Consider the following 20,956-nt stretch of genomic DNA (forward strand, 5'->3'; position numbering starts at 1 on the left):
TTCTGACAAATCTGGATCTAGCTCAGTTCCCTTTCTGCTCAGTTATGGATCTACCCCAATTTTTCTCTTTTGAGAAAATGTTATTCAGTTCTGGGAATTGTGTGAAAACTTAATTGCATTATTTGAACCTAGCCCTACAAATCCGGGAAACTGGGCTTCCTCTACCTACCTATTGCTTAAAGACCCTTAGGATATGCGGACTAAAAACTCTGTAAGATATGAAGGCTGACATGAGTAGTTTTTCACTGTTATATGTCTCAAGGAATCCATGTGTTTTATCTGAAAACTGGCCTATGCTAGCCTATCAGTTATTGTTTCCATATTCCCTTGATTATATACAGACACTTGCAGTGAAGAGGGGAGGGGAAAAGGAAGGGAGTTGTACACCTTTTATTCTGATGTCAACAAATGGCATTTGTTTGCAGTCCCCCTTCCAATTTGTAAAGTCCCTAATCTTTTCTCTCAGTTTAAAATCAGATTACTTATTTTTGTATACTGGTGAATTATTTTCTCTTAATTAATTGGTATTATTTAATTTATTGTTTTTAATGCATAAAAATGTCTCTCCATATATTTGGAGCTGAGGAGGCCTAATCTTAATTTGTTATTCAACTAGCATGCTTTGATTAATAAATTGATATACTCAGAAACTGGAACCTTTGTTTTGTTAAGCATTTCATCTTTTACTCACAATGGCTCTCACCATGTACTAACTTGTATTGTTAATTATTTATTTTCTTAACTTTCTAATTAGATTATAAGTTTCTTGAAGAAAAGAATAATCTTAAATATTTTTTCTTGGTGGCTACAACATGATACCTAATCAATCAATATTCATTAATTGAGTAAAGTAGTGAACATTTATATTTCTTTGTATAAAAAACTTTTTGGAAGTGATTACATTGCCAATATTTCTTTTCCTTTTCTTCTCATTTAAAAAAAATATATATTTTTAGCTCTCATATGTTTTTGCTCTCATTAATTCGGATATTAGGCCCTATCCTGTGAGACTAGTATGGAATTATTCCAAGAAAGAAGAGATTTTTATAAGAAGTTATTTGAGGGACTTTGTCACTTCCTGAAATCCATTAACCTCTTCTCTGAGTAAAGGAAGTCCCTAACAGTTCTTCTTAAAATATATGCATTATCATGGGGGAGTGACACATCAAATCATTAATCTCTATTAAGGTTTTCATTTAAATTAGTTTACCAGTTCAGCTAGTCACTTAAGCAGGGCTCTGAGTAAAAAGTGTAATATCAGAAGAAGGAATTTAAATAGAAGTGGTACAGAATATTTGTAGATTTTTTGTAGAATATTTGTATTTTAAGAAGGATATTGATCAGGATATTTAAGAAGAATTTTTCAGAGGGATAACAAGAATAATTAGACAACTACAGATAATGGTATATAAAGGTAGGTTAAAGAACACTGTAATGTTTAACATGGAGAAAAGAAGACCTAAAGGGGAAGGTATAGGATATGACAGCTATTTTCAGAGATGGTCTCATATAAAAGAACTCGTGTGTAGGACCTTCTGCTTAGCTCAAGTATATAGAAGTAGGAGCAATGTGGAGGAGAAAAAAAGAGAGGAAAAGTTAAAGAATTGCTAAGAATATTTAGGCTCACATAAAGAAAAACTTCCTAACAAGGGGAGGTGTCCTAATATTGAATGTATTAGATAGATAATAAATATTTTTGCTGGATATCATCAGAGATGACTTTTAAAGAGAATGACCACTCTGTGAAAATGATTCTGCTTCACATAAAGGATACTGTATTAACTTTTAAATATGAGCTTCTGTGAGGAATGGAAGGTCACTGTCGAAAACAAAATGTACCTATATTTGCTTAGGGCAAACTTTGTAATAGTGAATACAAAATTAAATCTGGAAGTGACTCAGTCATCTAGGCAAACTTTTAATACCTAATCCCTCAGAAAATAAATTTCTCAACGTACTCAACAGATGGTTATCCAGCTTGAAGATCTCCAATAAGATCTTATAACCTCCTAAGGTAATCTATTCACCTTTTGGTTAACTCTAATTGTAAGAAATGTTTCTTTTTATCAAAATTCTTCATAACTTTGAACCCCCAATCCCACTCCACTTTCTGATAAAAGAAGTTCTCACATTATCACTCTCCTTTCTAAAATGTGGTGTTTAGAAAAGAACACAATATTCTAGATATGTTCTGATCAGAACAGAGTACAGCAAAACCATCAATACATACCCTTCTCTTTTATTATAAAGGTCATAGCAGAATACTGACTCCTTTAGACTTTATAGTCTACTACAAATTTCAGATGTTCTTCAGACAAACTATTATTTAACTATGACTCCCACAGTTTATACTTATAAAATTTATTTTTTTTAAACCAAATGTCAGACTTTGCTTTATTCTTACTATTGGCATCTTACTATATTCATCGCAGTATGCCGTCTTTCCAGCTGACTCTAACTGAACATACTAATTTTTCCCTAGATATTTCTCCTTTAGAAATTTGAAAAGGAAGCCATTTGTTATTTATCCAGAGTATTGATAAAATTTTGGAACTTCCACCTAAGCAACAACCTGTGTCTTCTTTCAGTTCTTATTAGAGATCTTTATGATTAATAGATGCCATGCATGTTTCTTCATAGAAACACATCTGTCCTATAGTGAAGAGTGGTGTGAAAAGTATACAATAGATTATAAAAAATGGCCATTAGTAAGTCTCTGAATAGCAGTTATAATGGAATGTTTTATTCACATCCAGCAGTTGAATACATGTTATTTCACAAACATTAGTTGTTTCTTATTTACTTCCCAAGTAAACAATGAAAGCATTCACTCAACCTAGATTTTCAGTCATAGAAAATTTCTCAGCTATGGAGGAAACTTACTCTGAAATTGGACAGAGCATTGGGGAAATAATATGTATATTTTGGACCACAAAAGATGCTTAAATTAGCTAAATTCTATGTAATCTTAAAATCATTTGAATTAAAGTTAGGTATGCTCAGTAATTATCCATAAAATCCATCCCAACATTTTCATGCTCTTTTATTTTTATGCCTTATATAAATGTAGCAAAGATTTATTAATTATGTACTAGGAACTGCAAAAGATGATGGAGATAAGAAGACATGAAGTAAATAATCCTGCCCTCAAAGAACACATGTTCTACTGAGAGGGGTGGAGGCAGTAGAGTTACACCACATGCATAGATAAATAAATAAAAAATATACAAACTAATTTCAAAGGGAAAACACTAATAAGATTTATACCAAGAGAGACCACCAAAAGATACAATTCACATTCAGATATATAATTAAAAACTTGTATATTTATTTTATGAATTTAAAATATTATTTTGAGAAGAGGGGATGGAGGCTTCATCAATTGCAAAAAGAGTCTGCAATAACAAAGTTAACAATTCCTGAGATAGAGTATATTCCCTTCATCCAGACAACATAGTCCAAAGACAAGTGATTTAATTCAGTCATCTGAGTAATTGTGATTTTATCAGGTCATATGCATACTTCAAGAACACAAAATCACTAATACTTACATTTGAGAGCGCATTACATACACATCACATATATAGAAGGCCTTGAGGCAGGTAGTGGTTCTTTGACTAAGATTCTCAATTTAATTTGTATAAAATAATAATAATAAAAGGGATATTTACCAAAAGTCTTTCTTTTTTATCTCCAGTATTTAGATTACAGCACAGTGTTTCTGATACAAGTGACAAAAGCAGAGTCAAAAGCAGATTAAAGAAATTCATTACTCGAAGACCTTCCCTGAAAACTCTTCAAGAAAAAGGACTTATTAAAGGTATATTGAATTTTGTGTTTTTAGGATAATGGTTAGAAGAATCATGATAAGATATTTCTGTACCCAGAACCTATATTACATATTACTCTTGTGGCAAGTGGCACAAAATGTGCCTCCAATATTTATTTCTTAATGGCAAAAATTATTAATAATATAAATGCTAATAATTATGAGAATAAAAATTATGACAATTAGCATTAATACATAAAGCTTCAAGATGTGCAAAGTATTTTATACATTATTTCATTAGATACTAACACCAACTTTTTGAGAAAGGTGTTCTTATTACTTCCATTTTGCCAATAAGAAAACTGAGATGAATAGAAGTTAAATAGCTGAATAGTAAATAGTGAATAATGAAATGTTATTATTTCACTGTTCAGTCACACACTGACAATTGTGTAAGGTAGGATTTGAAAAGGTTTCTTTGACTTCAAGTTCAATACTGACTCTATTCACTTACCTGTTTCAATTAAACAGAGGATGGGGTTAGGGGGAAGACAGTACGATGTGGAAGCAGAGCCTCTAGAATAATATCGTAAAGTCTTTCTATGTATACCAAATGGAATTGGAGGTTAAGAAATTCCCATTTCAACTTTTTTTTCTTGTAAAGTAGATGTTAAGTTTTGCTTTTTTTGCTATTTATTTGCTATTGAAGGAATACAAATATTATCGAGGGGATATTGCACCCTCTAAATTTGGTGTCTATGGACAACACCTTGTAACCCTTAATTAAAATACAAATAATTAAACATGACTGTACTAATTCTAACTCTTTTAACCTTAGGCAAGCAGTAAAATTCTCTGAGTCTCAAAAGAGTTATTTTGGATCATCCAAGAAAGTATGATAATGAAAAGATTCATTGACTTTGGAATCAAAGGACTTAAGTTCATTCCTAACTCACATGCTTGTTGCCTATGTAATTGAATTGTGATTTCACTTAACCCCCACCTCAGACTTATTTTCCTCACCTACACAAAAAAGAACTACTTAGGATAATTTCTGAGATCTTTTCTAGGTCCATATATCTATGATACATAAATGTTTCCATTCTGAAGATTTGAAACCCAAGCCCAAAGTGATTTTTCTTTCTGTCCAGATAAAATACTTAGCAGAAAATGTTTGAAAATCCAGATATAAGAATTAGAAAAATGATTAAATTGAATTCTTCAGGATTGCAAAATAAGTTGAAAGAAATATTATTTTATAAACAAATGAAATAGAGATCTTGAAGCTGAATAATATTGTTCAACATGAAAATATTTAGATATTCATAATTGGCTTGGCATTTGAATGAAAATCTTAATATAATAGCAGAGCTGAGACCCAATCAAAATGTTGGGAAACTCTTTAATTCAGATCTTTCTCATAACTCAGAAATAACTGCATCACCGAATGTAATTTTAAATGGGCTATATCTGATAGCCCATTAAATTTTAACCCTCACCAGCTCAAAGAGTCAGGATTCCTTAACAAGGATAATATTATAGCAGATCTATATGAAATGTTGTTTTCATAAGGTTCTGTTATTGTAGTAAGTGGCATTTTTTTCTTCATATAGTCCCTGTTTTGAAAATTTAATTGTATTTCTTAGTTAGTATTTAGTTTTTAATAGGATTTCCCTCAAAAATATGAAACAAATTTTTAACTGAGCAAAGGACAATAATCCAAATTTAAAACCACTGGACATGTCAAATTACCAATTAAATATATTCTTTTATTAAAGGTATGGAAGCTTTCTTCTTTCATTGAAAGCAATGTGTTTTGATCAGTAAGAAAAGGCGGGCAAGCAGGTAGGCAGGAAGAATGGAAAGAAGGAGGGAAGGAAGGAAGCAAAGGGAAAAGAAAAAGGGCAAGAATATTTTTAAATGTTATCAGGATTAATATGGCTAATAACTTTCAAGTAGGAAAGAATCTTTTATTAATTATAATTACAATTTATATAGCATTTTATAATGCAAAAAAGGTTTTATATATAACAACTATGTAATGTAGAAATTACGGATATTATTATTCCCCTTTTGTTCCCAGATGAAGAAAACAAGGTTCTAAAAAATTAAATGGTCAGATAGCTGGTAGGGTGTAGGAGTTGGAACTAGAATCCAGGTATCCTGATTTCAATTCAAATTCTTTTAACAGAATTGTAATGTTCTTCTCTAAAGTGTAATATTCTCTGGAAGCACGTTTCTTGGGGGCTTCTGGGAGCAGCCTTTGTTTCAGTTCAGCGTAATTACCCCAAATGCAGCCAGGAGTTACAGTACAAATCCTTTATCGTCTCCTTCAAAGTCTTATCTCCTTCACTTGGGACTCGGCTAGTTTTTCTTAGAGACCTTTTTGTAGTCTTGGTTCCAAGAGCTTAAACTGCCTTCTCTGGCTTGTGAATCTCCTCGACTGAATCCTGGTTGAGGCTCCAAGAGCTTCTGGGCTTCTGTGTCTGGCCATGAGAGCTTCTTGCTTATATGCTGTACATTGAGTATACATCAATCACTATATCACTAGGAAACCATTATTTGTTGTAGGATTAAATCAATGCTAAATTAGATTTAACCTCTGTCTCCTCAATTCCACTTAGTACTTAGTACTTTGTTTCAAGTTCTGGCCCATAACATCTCCTTGTAGCATCAGATCAATCATACGGAACCTATGCTAAATTAGATAATTATTGTCTCTATCAACTCCGGTGACTTAGCCCCTTGTAAGAATCCTAACACAGAATGATTAGGGAACTAAATAATCTTTCTCTAATGATTGTATCTTTTGACAAAACAAGAATTGTTTTTCTTGCTACATATAATCTTTCTGGACAAAGGTCTTTATTTAATAAGATGAAGAGGATCATAATTGATGGCTTGATTTTTAATTGAAATTTTTTTAATTATCAGATCCCAATTCTCTCCCTCATACATTCTATTTCTTCTCCCCCCACAAGAAATCAAGAAGAACAAAATCCATTAAAATATATTGTCAAACTAATGCATTGTAAGTAGAGTTGTGAAATGATCCAATGATTCTGGAAAGCAATTTGGAACTATGCCCAAAGAGCTATAAAACTGTACATACTCTTTGATCCAGCAGTGCCACTACTGGATCTGTATCCCAAAGAAATCATAAAAGAGGGAAAAGGACTCACATGTGCAAAAATGTGTGCAGCACTCTTTTTGTAAGGGCAAAGAACTAGAAAATGAATAGATGGCAACCAATTGGGGAATGGCTGAATCAGTTATGATATATGAAAGTAATGGAATACTATTGTTCTATTAAAATGATGAACAAGTTGATTTTAGAAAAGTCTGAAAATATTTGCGTGCTGAGTCAGGAATACATTGTACACAATAACTACAAGATTGTACAAGATCAAATATGAGACTTAGTTCTTATCAGCAGTTCAGTGATCCAAGGCAGCCCCAACAAACTTTGAATAAAAAACACCATGTGCATTCAAAGAAAACTATGGACACTGAATATAAATCAGAACATACTATGTTCACTTCCCCGCCTTTTTCCTCTTTTTCCTCTTTTGTTCTGATTTTCTCTTCCAAGATAATTCATAAAAATTCATTTTTAAAATAGAATGTAAAAAAGTATCATTAAGCAAATAAATTCTCACATTGACCATGCCCCTAAAATAAAATGAAATAGGCCTCCACTTGCACAATCTTTGTAATACCTCTCTAAGAAGAACTAAGTAGCATGTTTCATAACAATATGAATAATTTTTTATTATTGTGTTCTTTGAAGTTCCTAAATCTTTTAGAAATGTTTGTACTTACCATATTGTTGTTAAATAAATTACTCTCCTGGAGTTCTACTCATGTCACTTTGCATTAGTTCATTTGTCTTCATTTTTTTTTCTGTAACCATCTCCTACATTCTTTTTTTTAGCACAATAGTATTCCATCTCATTTATAGACCATAATTTGTTTGGCTACCCCTCAATTGATGGGGACTCCTTGATATTCCCATCTCTTGACAGGGAATTTGTTTTGGAGTTTTTCTTTTTTGATATATCAGTACCAAAAGTAAAAATTAAAAAGTTCTCAAACTTGGGGATGAGGAAGTGGCAGAGTGAGAAGACTCAGAACTCAGAACAAAGTTTCAAATAGTTTTGCTGCTTGCTGCCTTCATGATCCTTGGGTCATGGTTCTCTGGGCTTGAGTTTCCTCCTCTATAAAATGATGGGGTGAACAAGGGTATCAAAAGGGTTTCTTCCACCACTTCACTTAAGATTCTAAGAAAGCTCTAAAGTTTTTTTCTAGTCCTAAATCCCAGAAAGCTCAGTGAGCTTACTTCCATATTGTATTCAGTGCAAAGGGATTCAAGTTATTTTCATTGTTATTATAATGCTTATTAAAGCAGCATTTCCAGAGTGTGTGCTTGGAACATAATGTACAATTAAGCAACCACAAATCACCTAAAATTCAGTCACATACCATTTCTTCAAAGTGTATATTATGCAACTTCTAGGAGAAATATCCAGAATTATGTCGGTCTGGCTTTAGATATATTGATATGATAGAATATTTTCTGGCTTTTAATTATATTAAGAAGAAAAAAAATCTTACTGCAAGAAATTACTTATAATTAACAAAACAAGGGAGCAACAAATACATGATTTGGAATGATCGCTCCTGGAAAAAGTCATCCAAATGGCTCAGGTGGGCATAGTGTTAATCATGCCATTGTAAGTGTAGATGCTCTGAAAAGCCTTCAATTTCCATCAAGTGCTATTCATATTTGCCAAGTGTACTTTCTCTCAGATGTGTATGGAATTTCATTATATTTTTATATCGTGTGTCATACTGGAACACATTCTCCAATCATTTTAATATGTAAATTATAGGCAAAAGAATACATTTTGGGGTGACTCATAGGTATATTTGCATGTATCCTCCAATTGTTTTACACTTTCTTTTGCTCATATTGGGTAATAACTCTTTAGCTCTAGCCAAACCTAAATATCCAGCTTTTAAATAATAGATCAGCTGCCCAAAAATAGGAAACCTTTTGACCATAATTTCAGAAAATAAGGCAATATTTTATAGCACAATAATATTTCTTAGAGGTAAATTCTAGAGAGGCAGATAACCATTGAGGCTTTGGCCAATATCTGCTTAAATACCCACCAAGATAAGAGAAAAATGGAGCATAATGTAGTAGAAATAGCACGGAATCTAAAGGAACTGAGTTCAAAATCTTGCTTTGTTGTTAATATTTAGATTATCTAACATTTTTCTGAAATTCAATTTCTTTATTTTAAAGTGGGAGGGCAATATTAATTCTAAGCTATTTGTCCTTTTTGGACAAATCTAATTATCAGAAAGGATAATTTTTGTTCGAGTCAGTTGTTCCATCCAGTTCCTGACTTTATCAATTAATCAACAAGCATTAATAAAGTGCCTACTATTAGCCAGATACTATAATAGACACATGGGATACAGTAACAAAAGTAAGCCAGTCCCTTTCCATAAAAATGCTTCTATCATATTGAAGGAAAAAATATATGCATACATACATATATACACAAACATGTACATACAGATGTAGATACATAATCTTTCACTTCTTTTCAAGATATAGTTCAATCACCACTTTTCACATAGATAGGTAATAGGAAAGGAATAGCATATAATTAGGAGAAAAGTTGGACTGGAGCCAAGTTGCAAAAGACTATAAATACTATCAACACATTAGTTGTCATTCCTCATTTCTTGTCATTCACAATTTTGATAAGTATCATTTATGACTTCTTTAAAATAAACATTCGAACAACTCTATTAGAGACTGTCTACCGGGTTAAGATTAATCTACTATTCAATACTCATAGCTAATCAATGGATGTTGATTTCTTGAATCAGAGACCCTGAATTGAAATGTAAATTGAAAAGTTTACTACAAACTTGAGCAAATTGTGTGTTCTAATAATGGACTTTAATTTCCTCTTTTGAAAAGCAAGGACATTGGACTAGTAGCATCTATAGTCCCTTCCAATTCTCAATCTAAATTATCTTTTCATCTTATGAATTAATTCCAGTTCTAATTGTATTATTTCTATACCTTTCCATCTTTCTCTGAAGGCTGGGGTGAAAAAGTATGAAAAGTCTTGCTGAAATAGATAGACTAGCAACTCTACCCCTCCAAAAAAGTTTAGTCTTCACTTGTGTTTTTTGTTTTGTTTTGGGGCAATTAGGGTTAAGTGACTTGCCCAGGGTCACATAGCTAGAAAGTGTCTGAGATCAAATTTGAACTCAGGTCCTCCTAAATTCAGGACTGGTGCTCTATCCACTGCACCACCTAGCTGCCCCAACTTCACTTGTTTTTTAATTATTATGGTTCTCATAAAATGACCCTTTAATAACTGATTCTAAAATTTTTACTAGAAATTAATATCAAGTGCAATGATCTCTAGTTTTTATTAATAGCTACCATTTATACATCTTAAAAATTACAAATTCCTTTATATATCTTATCTTATTTGATCTTTAATTTCACCCTGTAAGATAATTAGTATTATCCTCATTTTACAGGTAAGAAAACTGAGATTAAAACAAGTAAAATGAAAAAAATAAAAAGTAAAAAAAAAAGTAAAATGACTTGCCCAGCATCTCATAATCTGTCAGAATTTGACTCTGGTCTTCCTGTCTCCAATTTCAGTATTCTATCCATTACAACTCTAAGGTGAATTATTTACCTTCTGAATTATCTACTTTCTTTTCCTATAAAAAAAACTGGAACAGTTGGTCCATTCCCATCCCAAAGCCATCCATCTTACATCAACAATCACATCTATGAGTTCTTTTAGGATGTGGAGATGTAAACTTGAAGAAGCTAGATAATTTCAGTTCACTGAGAACAGCAAGGTCCTCTTGTCATCTGGGCTTCTTTTGAATTATTGTTATCTCTTTCCTAGACCATTGGTTATGTTCCTCAGTACAGACCCCCCCACACACACACACACACACACAATACACACACAGAAAGAGACACAGACACAAACACAGGAACACAGAGAAACAGAGAGACAGAGACAGACATAAAGAGAGAGAGACATAGAATGTGGGGCTTGGGAAGAGGGAGAAGGAAAAAGAGAAAGAGAAAAATCATTAGTTTTGCTCTCTTTCCATTCATTGAGGAAGAATCCCAGTCTTCTTTCATCTTCCTCTAGCTTCCAACATATCTTTATCTCCCTTTTTAAAGGCCACTGTTATTAGCTTTACCTTTTTGTCTTTTAGCAGATTGCACCTTAAAGTTGTTGACATTATTCTTAAAGAATTTTGCCATTATTAAGTATTCATCTTCAATTACCTGAATGCACTTATGTCTCTTATATACATAAAAGTCTGAAGTTTTGGATGAATTTTCTGAGTGGCAACTCTGACATTTTTAAACAATTCATTTTTTTTAAATTATCAATATCAACTAAAATACATCACTAGATTTTTGTTCTTAAGTGCCTCACACACCTTTTGTACTAACTTCCCTTTTAGAGTGGCAGTATAGGGGACCTATCTATGAAATTTTTCAACCTAGTCTATCTCTGAAGTCACTGAAAAATTTTCTGTTAAAGTATAGGACAAATTCAGTTCAGTTAAATGAACATTCAATATCTTCTATATGAAAAGCATTATGCTAGGCTCTAAGATTAAAAAAAAAATACTCATACTCAAATGGACTCCTGTACCAATTGATTTGAATATTCTCTCTAACAATTCAGTGATCCCTTTAAATATTAAAAGCAATCTACTCTCAAGGGGCATACATTCTGATTATCAAACTATAGTTCAACATTATATTAACTATCTGAAATGCTAAGATGGCAAGGTTCTTGTCATTTCAACTTTAATAGATTAGATACTTTTGGATACAGTTCTCCTATCATGGACACTACAGAACCAGTACTAAGATTGGCAAAAATTGAAATAATATCATACCCTCCCTTTGATTTAGTATGTACCAAGAAGGACCACAGGGTGCCTTTTAAATACATAAATCAAATCTAATGAACAGAAGAGTCAAGCAATTTACCTAAGTCTATAAAGCGCATTAGTAATCATGATGTCCCTATAAACTAGTTCCCAAGAATTTTAGTTAAGGTTTTGATATAGTCACACTAAGCACCTTTCAAATCAGAGCAATAGATTCTGGCTTTTTTTTGGGGGGGGGGGGGGGGAATGGTGGTGAGAAAAGATAGTAATTTTCTCCTTTTTTGTTATGGTCATCAAAATGTGATTTACACTTGGATGCCCTGGATTCTCAAATCTGATTTACACTGAGGCTCACTGAATACTCGTGCAAGGTCATTTTTATTCCTTCTAAGTGCACCCACTTACTTGCATTTTGTCATCTAATTGTCTGGACATCCAAGTAATTACCCAGAGAGATACAACTAATTGTTTAAGGTTTCCATCATATGAGAAACTAATGTCATTAAAATGATAGTGTTTTTGTAAAGTGTGTCAAATATCTTTTTTTTTAAGGGGGGAGGGAAGGAATTGCAGTTCATATTGTAATTGCAAATTGTCAGCCCTAAACTTTCCACCTCTGTTATATCTGTGTATATATGAGGATCATTGGGTAAAAGAAAAGAATTTTAAAAATAATTTGTTAGAGCTGATGTATGACAGTGTAACCTATTTGTCACATTGTTAATTTAAGCAAAATATATATGAGCAACACTGCAATATAGCTCCAAGCAGAGTCCTGCTCTAGCTTTGTCACTTTATCAGTGTTAGTCTGAGAATAATTGTATTCGAATTTATACTGGGGCATGGGTCTTCTGCCTGAAATATTCGCACAACTTCTAGAATATGTTCTAATGTACTTGAAAATATCTTATAAATCTTTTCTTTTTTACTACTTTATGGTTCATAATTGAACTGTGATCCTTATGTGTGAGCTGTGTCATGATTTAATAATGGTCAAAATTAATAGTCAACCTTAAGCTTCATCTTGGCCTATGAGTTTCCTGGTTCCTTTGCATTTATAGTCCACATCCAGTTACATTTATTTAAAGGCTCCGATGAGCAAATGTGTTGGTAATAGAGTATCATCCAATTGGTTTCATTCCATAATAAAATACCAGTCACAATGAAAAATGGGGAAAGTTGGAAGAAAATGTTACCTAGGTTGCAGGTTATTCCCATATCTTTTCAAAGCTTGCTTGCCACAGGATAAATTAATTTAGGCTATATTAAAAGCAGAATAAAATTAGAGCAACAAGAGAAAATGAGCTTCTAGAAATGAGAGAAAAGCAGATAAGAAAAGGAAAAAGAAGAAGCCATGACAATGAATGTATTTTCTACTAAAACATAAAATTATTTTCTTATGGGTTGACACATATTTCAAAGAAGTTAGTATGTAATAATGTGTTTGGGAGATCCTGGGGCATAAATATTTGATTTTTAGTATGTAAAAGAAAAATGAGTAATGTGTAGATTTTTATCTGGATCATACATTACTTCATATAAGGCTTTAATACTAAGAAAACTAAACTAAAATAAATAAAATAATAAATAATAAAAATAATAAATAAGCTGTAATGACTTCTTACTCCCCTCCTTCCTTTTTCTTTTAAAGTATATTTCTCAAACTTTATCTCTCCTCACAAAACAATAAGGTTCCAGACATCAAAATTTGGGGAAAACCCTGCACTTTATACCTTGTTTTATGCAGACATGGAAAAGCGATGACAGCTAGACACCAAGTTCTACCCATAGACCTATCATCACTCCATTAGTCCTGCCCCTTAGTGAGTTTTTGTGGGATTTCCTCAGTATGTGCAAGCTATGGTAGATCTTGAAAACTCTAATTCCAGTTGTTCCATCCTTTTTTTTTTCTGGAATTCCCTGCCTAAGGTGTTAGTCTGACCTTGGTGCCAATCTCCAAAATGATGTTCCAAATCTCAAGCTCCCATTTAAAAATCTCAACAATTTCCAGAAAATGAACAGGTATATCCAAAGGCCACAAATTAAATAACAGACTCCGTGTCTGACTTTGTTTTATTGTGTTACTCCACATTGTGCTTCAGAGAGGGCACGGTGAGCCAATTATGATTTATATGACAAGTATGTGTAAAAGACACCAAACTTCTCTCCTCCTGCCAAAGCAAGTATGCTTCTGGAAGTATATCCTCAATGAGATACAGATGAACAAATGCCAAGCTAATACACTATTTCATTCATATGTTAGAATAGTGAAAGATGTTGCCCTCAAGAGAAGTGGTCTATGACCATTCTGATTCTCTGATCACTTGTTAAACTTTTTCCCCCTGAGACCATGTGAAGAGGAGAAAAAAGATATGGAGCTTTTGTTTGTGTTAAAAAAAATCCTTTAAAAAATAGGTTAGATTTAGTTATTGATACCCTGATGTTCTTCAGCAGGTGTTCTTTTACTAAATAGTTCCCTCATGACACTTAAAACTGGTATCACAAAGAGCTACAAATATCCTCTAGCTCAGCTCTTGTTAGTTTTTCAGAGCCTCCCTAGACCCTTTGAACAGGATGTGCAGTCGTTGTAAGCTTCTAATTTTGTTTTTATAAATTTTAGAATTTCCCCATTTTACTGTCTGTTTGAAGTTGTGACTGATCTTTGTGAAAACATGAGTAAACCATAACTGAGGGTAAAGTAAAATTTCCTAGTTATCTAGCAAATGAGAATTTAAACACTGTCAACTATTTAATTTCAATATCATTGGAAGAATAATTGTATTATACAAATGAAGTTTCTCTAATCACTGTTACTTTTTTTCCCTAATGCCTGAAATCCAGGCAATCAAAATTGGTTGTCTGACAATGTTAGTCAAACTGAAGCAAAAAGAAAGATATTTCCTAGATTTTTGTTTCTGAAAACAGTGATTGCCTAATGTGCTATACTGTATCAAAGGATGTTTTGCAACAGCAGATTATAAACTTTGTGCAATATTAATACTAGACAATTTTTTTCAACAAGCTTTTTTTAAAATTACATTTCAATTGGTCATTTATTTTTGGAATTTTTACATAATTGAATATGTATAACCTATATCTGATTGCTTACTCTCTCATGGAGGAGGAGAGAAAGGAGCAAGGGAGGGGTAGAATTTAAAACTCAAAACTTTAAATAAAAATGTCCAAAAAAATCAGAAAAATTAAATATATATATACATATATATATATATATAAATTTTTTTCATTATGGCCATTTTTTTTTAAAAAGCAAGAAAAATAAAGTGGAAAAAAGGATATTTCAATTTGTACACAGTTTATCAGTTCTCTTTCTCTGGAGTAGAAAAAGTAGAACTTTGTCATCATGGGTCCTTTGAAATTGTCTTGAATAGTATTGATAAGAATAGTCAAGTCTTTGATAATTGATGATCATTGCACCATTTCTATTATTGTGCACAATGATCTCCTGGTTCACCCTACTACATTTTGCCTCAGTTCCTATAATTCTTGCCATTTTCCCCTAAAACCACCCATATTTTCATTACTTACAGAATAATCATATGCCACACCTCATTCAGTCATTCTCCAACCGATGAGTATCCCCTCAATTTCCAACTCTTTGTTACTACAAAAACAACTGCTACAAGTATTTATGTACAAATAGGTTATTCATTCTGTTTTATTATCTCTAATAAAGGTGCACATGTTTTCATGGCCCTTTGGATATAGTTTCAAATTGTTCTCTAGAATGGTTGGATAAGTTCACTATTCTACCCAATTTCTTAAGTATATCTTTTTCTTCTTCATCTATGCCAGCATTACTCATTTCTGATGGGTATGAGGTGGCACATCAGAGTTGTTTTAATTTGCTTTTTTCTAAACAATGGAAATTTGGAGCATTTTCCCATAACCCTAAAAATAGTTTTAATTTCTTCCCAAAACTGCCTGTTCATATCCTTTGATCATTTATCAATTGGGAAATAGCTCTTTTTTTTAAACAAATTTTACTCAGTTCTATAATTAATATGTATTTGAGAAATGAGTCTTTTATCAGATAAACTTGCTATAAAATTTTTATATTATTGCAATGATTATGGTACCTTTTAACATAATGTAGTTTTTCTGTTTATTTCTTTTAATTAGGTCTATTTTTGTTTTTTCTTTGTCTAAGATCATGATTTGTTATGGATCAAAACTTTTGTACTTGAAACAAGGATTCTTATAAGGTGTTAAGTCAGTGGAATTGATAAGACAATGGTTATCTAGTTTAGCATGGTGATTAATAGTTCTGTAGTTCAGTACATGTACTTAGTACTTAATATAGTTCTACATGATACAACTATGATAATACAATTAAAACAGAGCATATAAGCTGGGACAGACTCAGAGACAGAGTCACTTCATCTCACACCACTTTAGTGACTGGCCTCCTGCACTTTCCCCACTGAGATCAAAACCAGTCTGAAAGGCTCTCCCGAAAGCTACCCAGCCTAGGCAAGGAAACAATAAAGAATTTGGACTTTAACACCTGGCTATTCTCGTGGTGATTACTCTGCTGAAATGAAGGCTGCTCCCAAGAATTCCAGAAAACCAACAAATACACTACAATGATTACTATTCCTTCCTTTTTTTTACTACAGTTAAAGCATATTAGATTCTATTCTAGCCCTTAATTTTAACTCTGAATACGCCTTTCTCTTTGAAGTATGTCTCTTGTAAACAACATATTCTTCTATTCTGATTTTTCTGAAACCACTCAAATTATCATTTCATAAAGCACAATAGTACTCTATCACAATCTTATGCCAAAACCATTCTCCAATTGATGAGTACCTCCTCAATTTCCCATTCCTATTCCCAATTATGATCATTAATTGTGTGATTTCCTTCCATCCTATCTTCTTGTTTTTTTTCTTTCTCTAACTCTTTTATTTTACCCTTCCTTAAAAGTCTATTTTGCCTCTAACCATTACTTCCCTTAATCTGTCCTCTTTTTAATCATTTTCTACCCCCTTCTCCTATCTTTTTCCCCTCCTATTTCCCACAAAATAAAGTACATTCCTATATAGAACTGAGTATATGTATATGTCTGTATATATTGCATATATATACATATAATATATATTGATATTGATATATATGTGTGTATATACACATATGTATGTTTATTCATATATGCATACATATATTTCCATTTTTGAATCAATTCTGATAAAAGTGAAGTTTAATCTTTACTTGCCGTCACCATTTACCCCTCCATTGTCAAAAGTTATCCTTATGTGCCTCTTTTATGTGAGAAAAATTTCCCCCTTGTACCTCTTTCTTCTGCCTTCTTCCAATTAATCATTCTTTCTTGCCAATTCATTTTTGGGAGCATTGTCTCAAAATAATTATTCCCTCTCTCTATGTACATCCCACCTAGATATCCTAATAATGATAAAGTTCTTAGGAGTTACATGTATCCTCTTCTCATATAGAAATATACATAGTTTAACTTGATTGAATCTCTTATAATTATCTTTTTATGCTTCTTTTGAATCTTATGTTTGAATGTCATATTTTTCTATTAATGTTGGTCTTTTCATTTAGGAATGCTTGGAAGTCCTCTATTTCATTAAATTTCACATTTGTCTCTCTACTTCTTTAACATGGAAATTGATAAATCTTGTGTGATTCTGATTATGGCTGCACAATATTTGAATTGTTTCTTTCTGGCTGATTGCAATATCCCATCAACTAATTGGATTAAATTTGCCCAATTCTAATTTTTTAGGAATTGTCTTCTTCAGAAAGCTCTTTTTTTATTTAGCCAATTCTTAAGGAGTTCTATTCAGCGAATTTTTGTTCCTGTCTTACCCTTTGACCAATTTTGTTTTTTAAAGTGCTATCTTCTTCATATTCTTATCCCTCTTTTGCCAGGCTATTCATTTTTTCCCCATAATTTTCTAAATTCTCTTTTCTTTTTCCAATTTTTCCTCTACTACTCTTATCTTTTTCTTTAACTCTTCCAGGAATCTTTGTTGGCCTTGCTTCTAATTAGCATTTTTCTCTGAAGCATTTTTGTAGCTATTTTTACATTTTGATCTTCTTCTGAGTTTGTATCTTGGTCTTCCTTGCACCAAAACAACTTTTTCTGTTCAAATTATTTTTGTTGTTATTTTTTTCATCTTTCCAATCCATTTCTTGACACTGAACTTTATATTAAAACTGATCTTTATTTTCCTTAGGGTGGAGAGGTACTGTCATGAGCTCTAGGATTTTTGGTGCTACTGTTTTAAGAGCTAGTTCTGGGACTCTCCAAGTTTGCAATTCTAAGGTGGTGTTTGTTATCTCTCATCTCTAGGCCTATGCTTTGCTTTTTATACAGGAAGGGCACCTTAGTACCCTGCAGCCACAAGTTCTAGTGCTTCTATTTACTGTGATCAAGACCCCTGTGCCCTTGTGACTGATCAGCTTTCCTCTGCTCTCTTGGAACTACTTGTGGGCAATAAAGTTGCCAATCAGTGCCGAGTATATCCATTGCCAGCAAAAGATCCCCTGTAATACCTCTTTGATTAGTTGTCATACTCCATACTATCACTGGACTGAGCACTTCTGAAGATGCTGCTGCTATGGCTGCTGTTGCCACTGCTGCATAGATGGACTCTAGACAAGCCTTTACCCTGATGTTCCAGACTTTTCCTGATGATCTGTTAAGTTTTATTAGGCCAAAAAAAATGTCTCACCATAGACTGATGCTCCAAAATAGGATTTGAGATGTTATTTTAAAGTTGTTTGGAGTGGAGTGCTGGGAGAATTCAGCTCCCTGACTGCATGGCTACCCCTAATCTGCTATTGGCTCTACCACCATGCCACATAATTTTTATTTTTGATGATAATATACATAAAATGGTTAACCTCCATTTATTTTTCTCACATTTAGAAATTATAGGATAAAAATTATGAATGCCCCAAATTTGTTTTGAGTATGCCTTGACTTCTGGCTGTGTTGAAGTAAGGATAGCAATGTGCCCATAACTGAGTGGATAAGGTAAATTAGGCTATTTCCTATCAAATTAGATGGTTAGTTCCTGACTATAAAAGGTATATTTTCCTGAGGCTTTTATTCTCATTTATGCCATGACCCATAAATTGAATGACAAATTTTCCCTCAGTATAATTTCTTTCTTCCCCCAGCCTGAAGAGCTATGTCAGTTCTCCATGCCCACCATCTTGACTACAGTTAAATGTGCCACTCTCTGAGAAGCAATGCAAACCAGACTACCAAGCATATTATGAATATATTGCTCTTCTTAAAAATGCTCGTTGGTTTTTCATACTGGACTATTGACTAACTGTCTCTGTTTGATGTATGGTTTACCAGCCTGATGTAGACTTATGGTTAGAGCTTAACTTGTTAGTTCTGCTTTTGCAGCCAATTCAGAATAACTACAGATGCCCCAAGATATTAAAATTGACTGTTCAAATGGACTCAGTGTGGGAGTTTCATTGGTTTTAAATTGATAACAGCTGAAAGAGTGAATGATTAAAGCTGTGTATGAGCATAGTATGCAGTCCTTTTGTATAAGCTTTCGTGAGCAGTCTCTAGTAAGGTTTTTTTTTTTCCTATGATAGTCATTTTTATACAGTCATTAGGTTAAAATTTTAAATGATGAATGAGAATATTTCAGGAACCTATAGAGGGAATTATTCCTGAGAAACTGAAATAAACTTTGAGAAGATAAAGTAGGTTTCTATCCTTCAGGGACCATTTAAATTTAAGTATCATTCCATAAGGTGGTAATTGTGTCTATTTCCCAGGCATTTGAGTTAAATAAGCTATATAAGAAACATAAACTGTCATAATAGGAGGGTAGACGTGTGGTGTACATCTCTTTTTTCAACTCATAAAAAGTGAAGTTCCAAAATGCCCCATCACAGATAAATCAAACAAAGTCCTCCTTTTGCTTTCCTATTCTTTGGGGAACAGTTATTATTGTTTTCATTATTTTAAAAGATGTTCTGGATACTTTCTTCCCACACATGGAATAAAAGAATTAAAATCGGGGAGGGGAGAATGAGAAAAAAAATTTTCCACTGGAGGAGCAAAATTTGAAATGAAAAAAGTATTAGGAAATGTGATTTTCTCATTTTCATATGGTTGCTTACAGAAAAACAGATAGTTCCCATTGCAGGAAAGGGGGACAAATCAAAAAGAAAATTAATTTCTAATATATCCCTTCTTCAGGTAGCAATACTTCAATTTGTGGCTTATAACAGCAGAACCTAACTCCATTCCTTTGTCTAAGTTTTTTTTTTAATCTTTGGTGTGAGAAATGATAGATAGATAGATAAAATGTATCTGTATACCTTGTCAGATCTACTTATCTAGTACACATAATACTTCTTACTAAAATCAAAGTAATTGAGATTAATGTAAGGAAATATGAATTCATATTAGTTATGTCCCATCCAAATTGTATGCCCCTATTAAGATTCATTTAATCAAAAATTGATGTCATTCTATTTATAGTAAATATAAGAACATATAGAAAATTACTGGCAATTTTAAAAATTACCAATAGTTCAGTGAATTACAGGTGTCCCTGAATGAACAAAAGGAAAAATGGAGCATCATCCAAGTAGCATATATTTTATATGTCATGAATTTATTAACTTTGAATGCCTATATTACAAAATACAACCAAACTACATAATATATAACACTGGAATTTCCCCTGCATCAATTATTAAAAGGAAAAAAATAAGAAGGCACCAATTTTAACAGTAGTTTTGGGGAGGGGAATTCATTCTGATTCTTTTGAATCTGTTTTTATTAAAAATATAACTTACAAACCTATTGTTTGTAAATATATAGTTTAATGTGTCCCTGAGACAATCATACTCATTAAGGTTATATTATTATTATTTTTTATGTAAAATCTCTCTTATAGGTGGTCAAAAAGTTCAAAGTTCATAAACTATAATTTCCTGAAATACTGCTTGGGGTAAAAAAAAAAATTCCCTTTTAGCAATTGTCAGTTTCCACTTTTTAAAAAGCATTTCCTTATTTATTCATATCAAACAAGTGATGTATTTTAGATGAGATGTTATCCAAGTTCAACACTAGTGAGGGTCACTGGTTTGAATATATCATTTCCAAAAATGTTCCTTTTGAACTTGTAACTCAAAACCATGAAAGGAAAAAGAAAGCTGATCCAGTAACCCAAAGACTGA

The 20,956-nt window shown here is 32.5% G+C and overlaps 1 protein-coding gene across 2 annotated transcripts in view; it reads left to right on the forward strand.

Annotated features, from left to right (window-relative positions):
- ARHGAP15 (Rho GTPase activating protein 15) overlaps positions 1-20,956 on the forward strand; it is an 818,783-nt gene that overhangs the window by 462,536 nt on the left and 335,291 nt on the right. For both annotated transcript variants that reach the window (XM_031963678.1, XM_031963679.1), the window contains exon 9: positions 3,698-3,820. In XM_031963678.1, the coding sequence (XP_031819538.1) occupies positions 3,698-3,820 (123 nt within the window). The remainder of the gene's footprint in view (positions 1-3,697; positions 3,821-20,956) is intronic.

The sequence above is a fragment of the Sarcophilus harrisii genome, chromosome 3 (assembly GCF_902635505.1).
Source record: "Sarcophilus harrisii chromosome 3, mSarHar1.11, whole genome shotgun sequence".
In the NCBI taxonomy this organism is placed as follows: domain Eukaryota; kingdom Metazoa; phylum Chordata; class Mammalia; order Dasyuromorphia; family Dasyuridae; genus Sarcophilus; species Sarcophilus harrisii.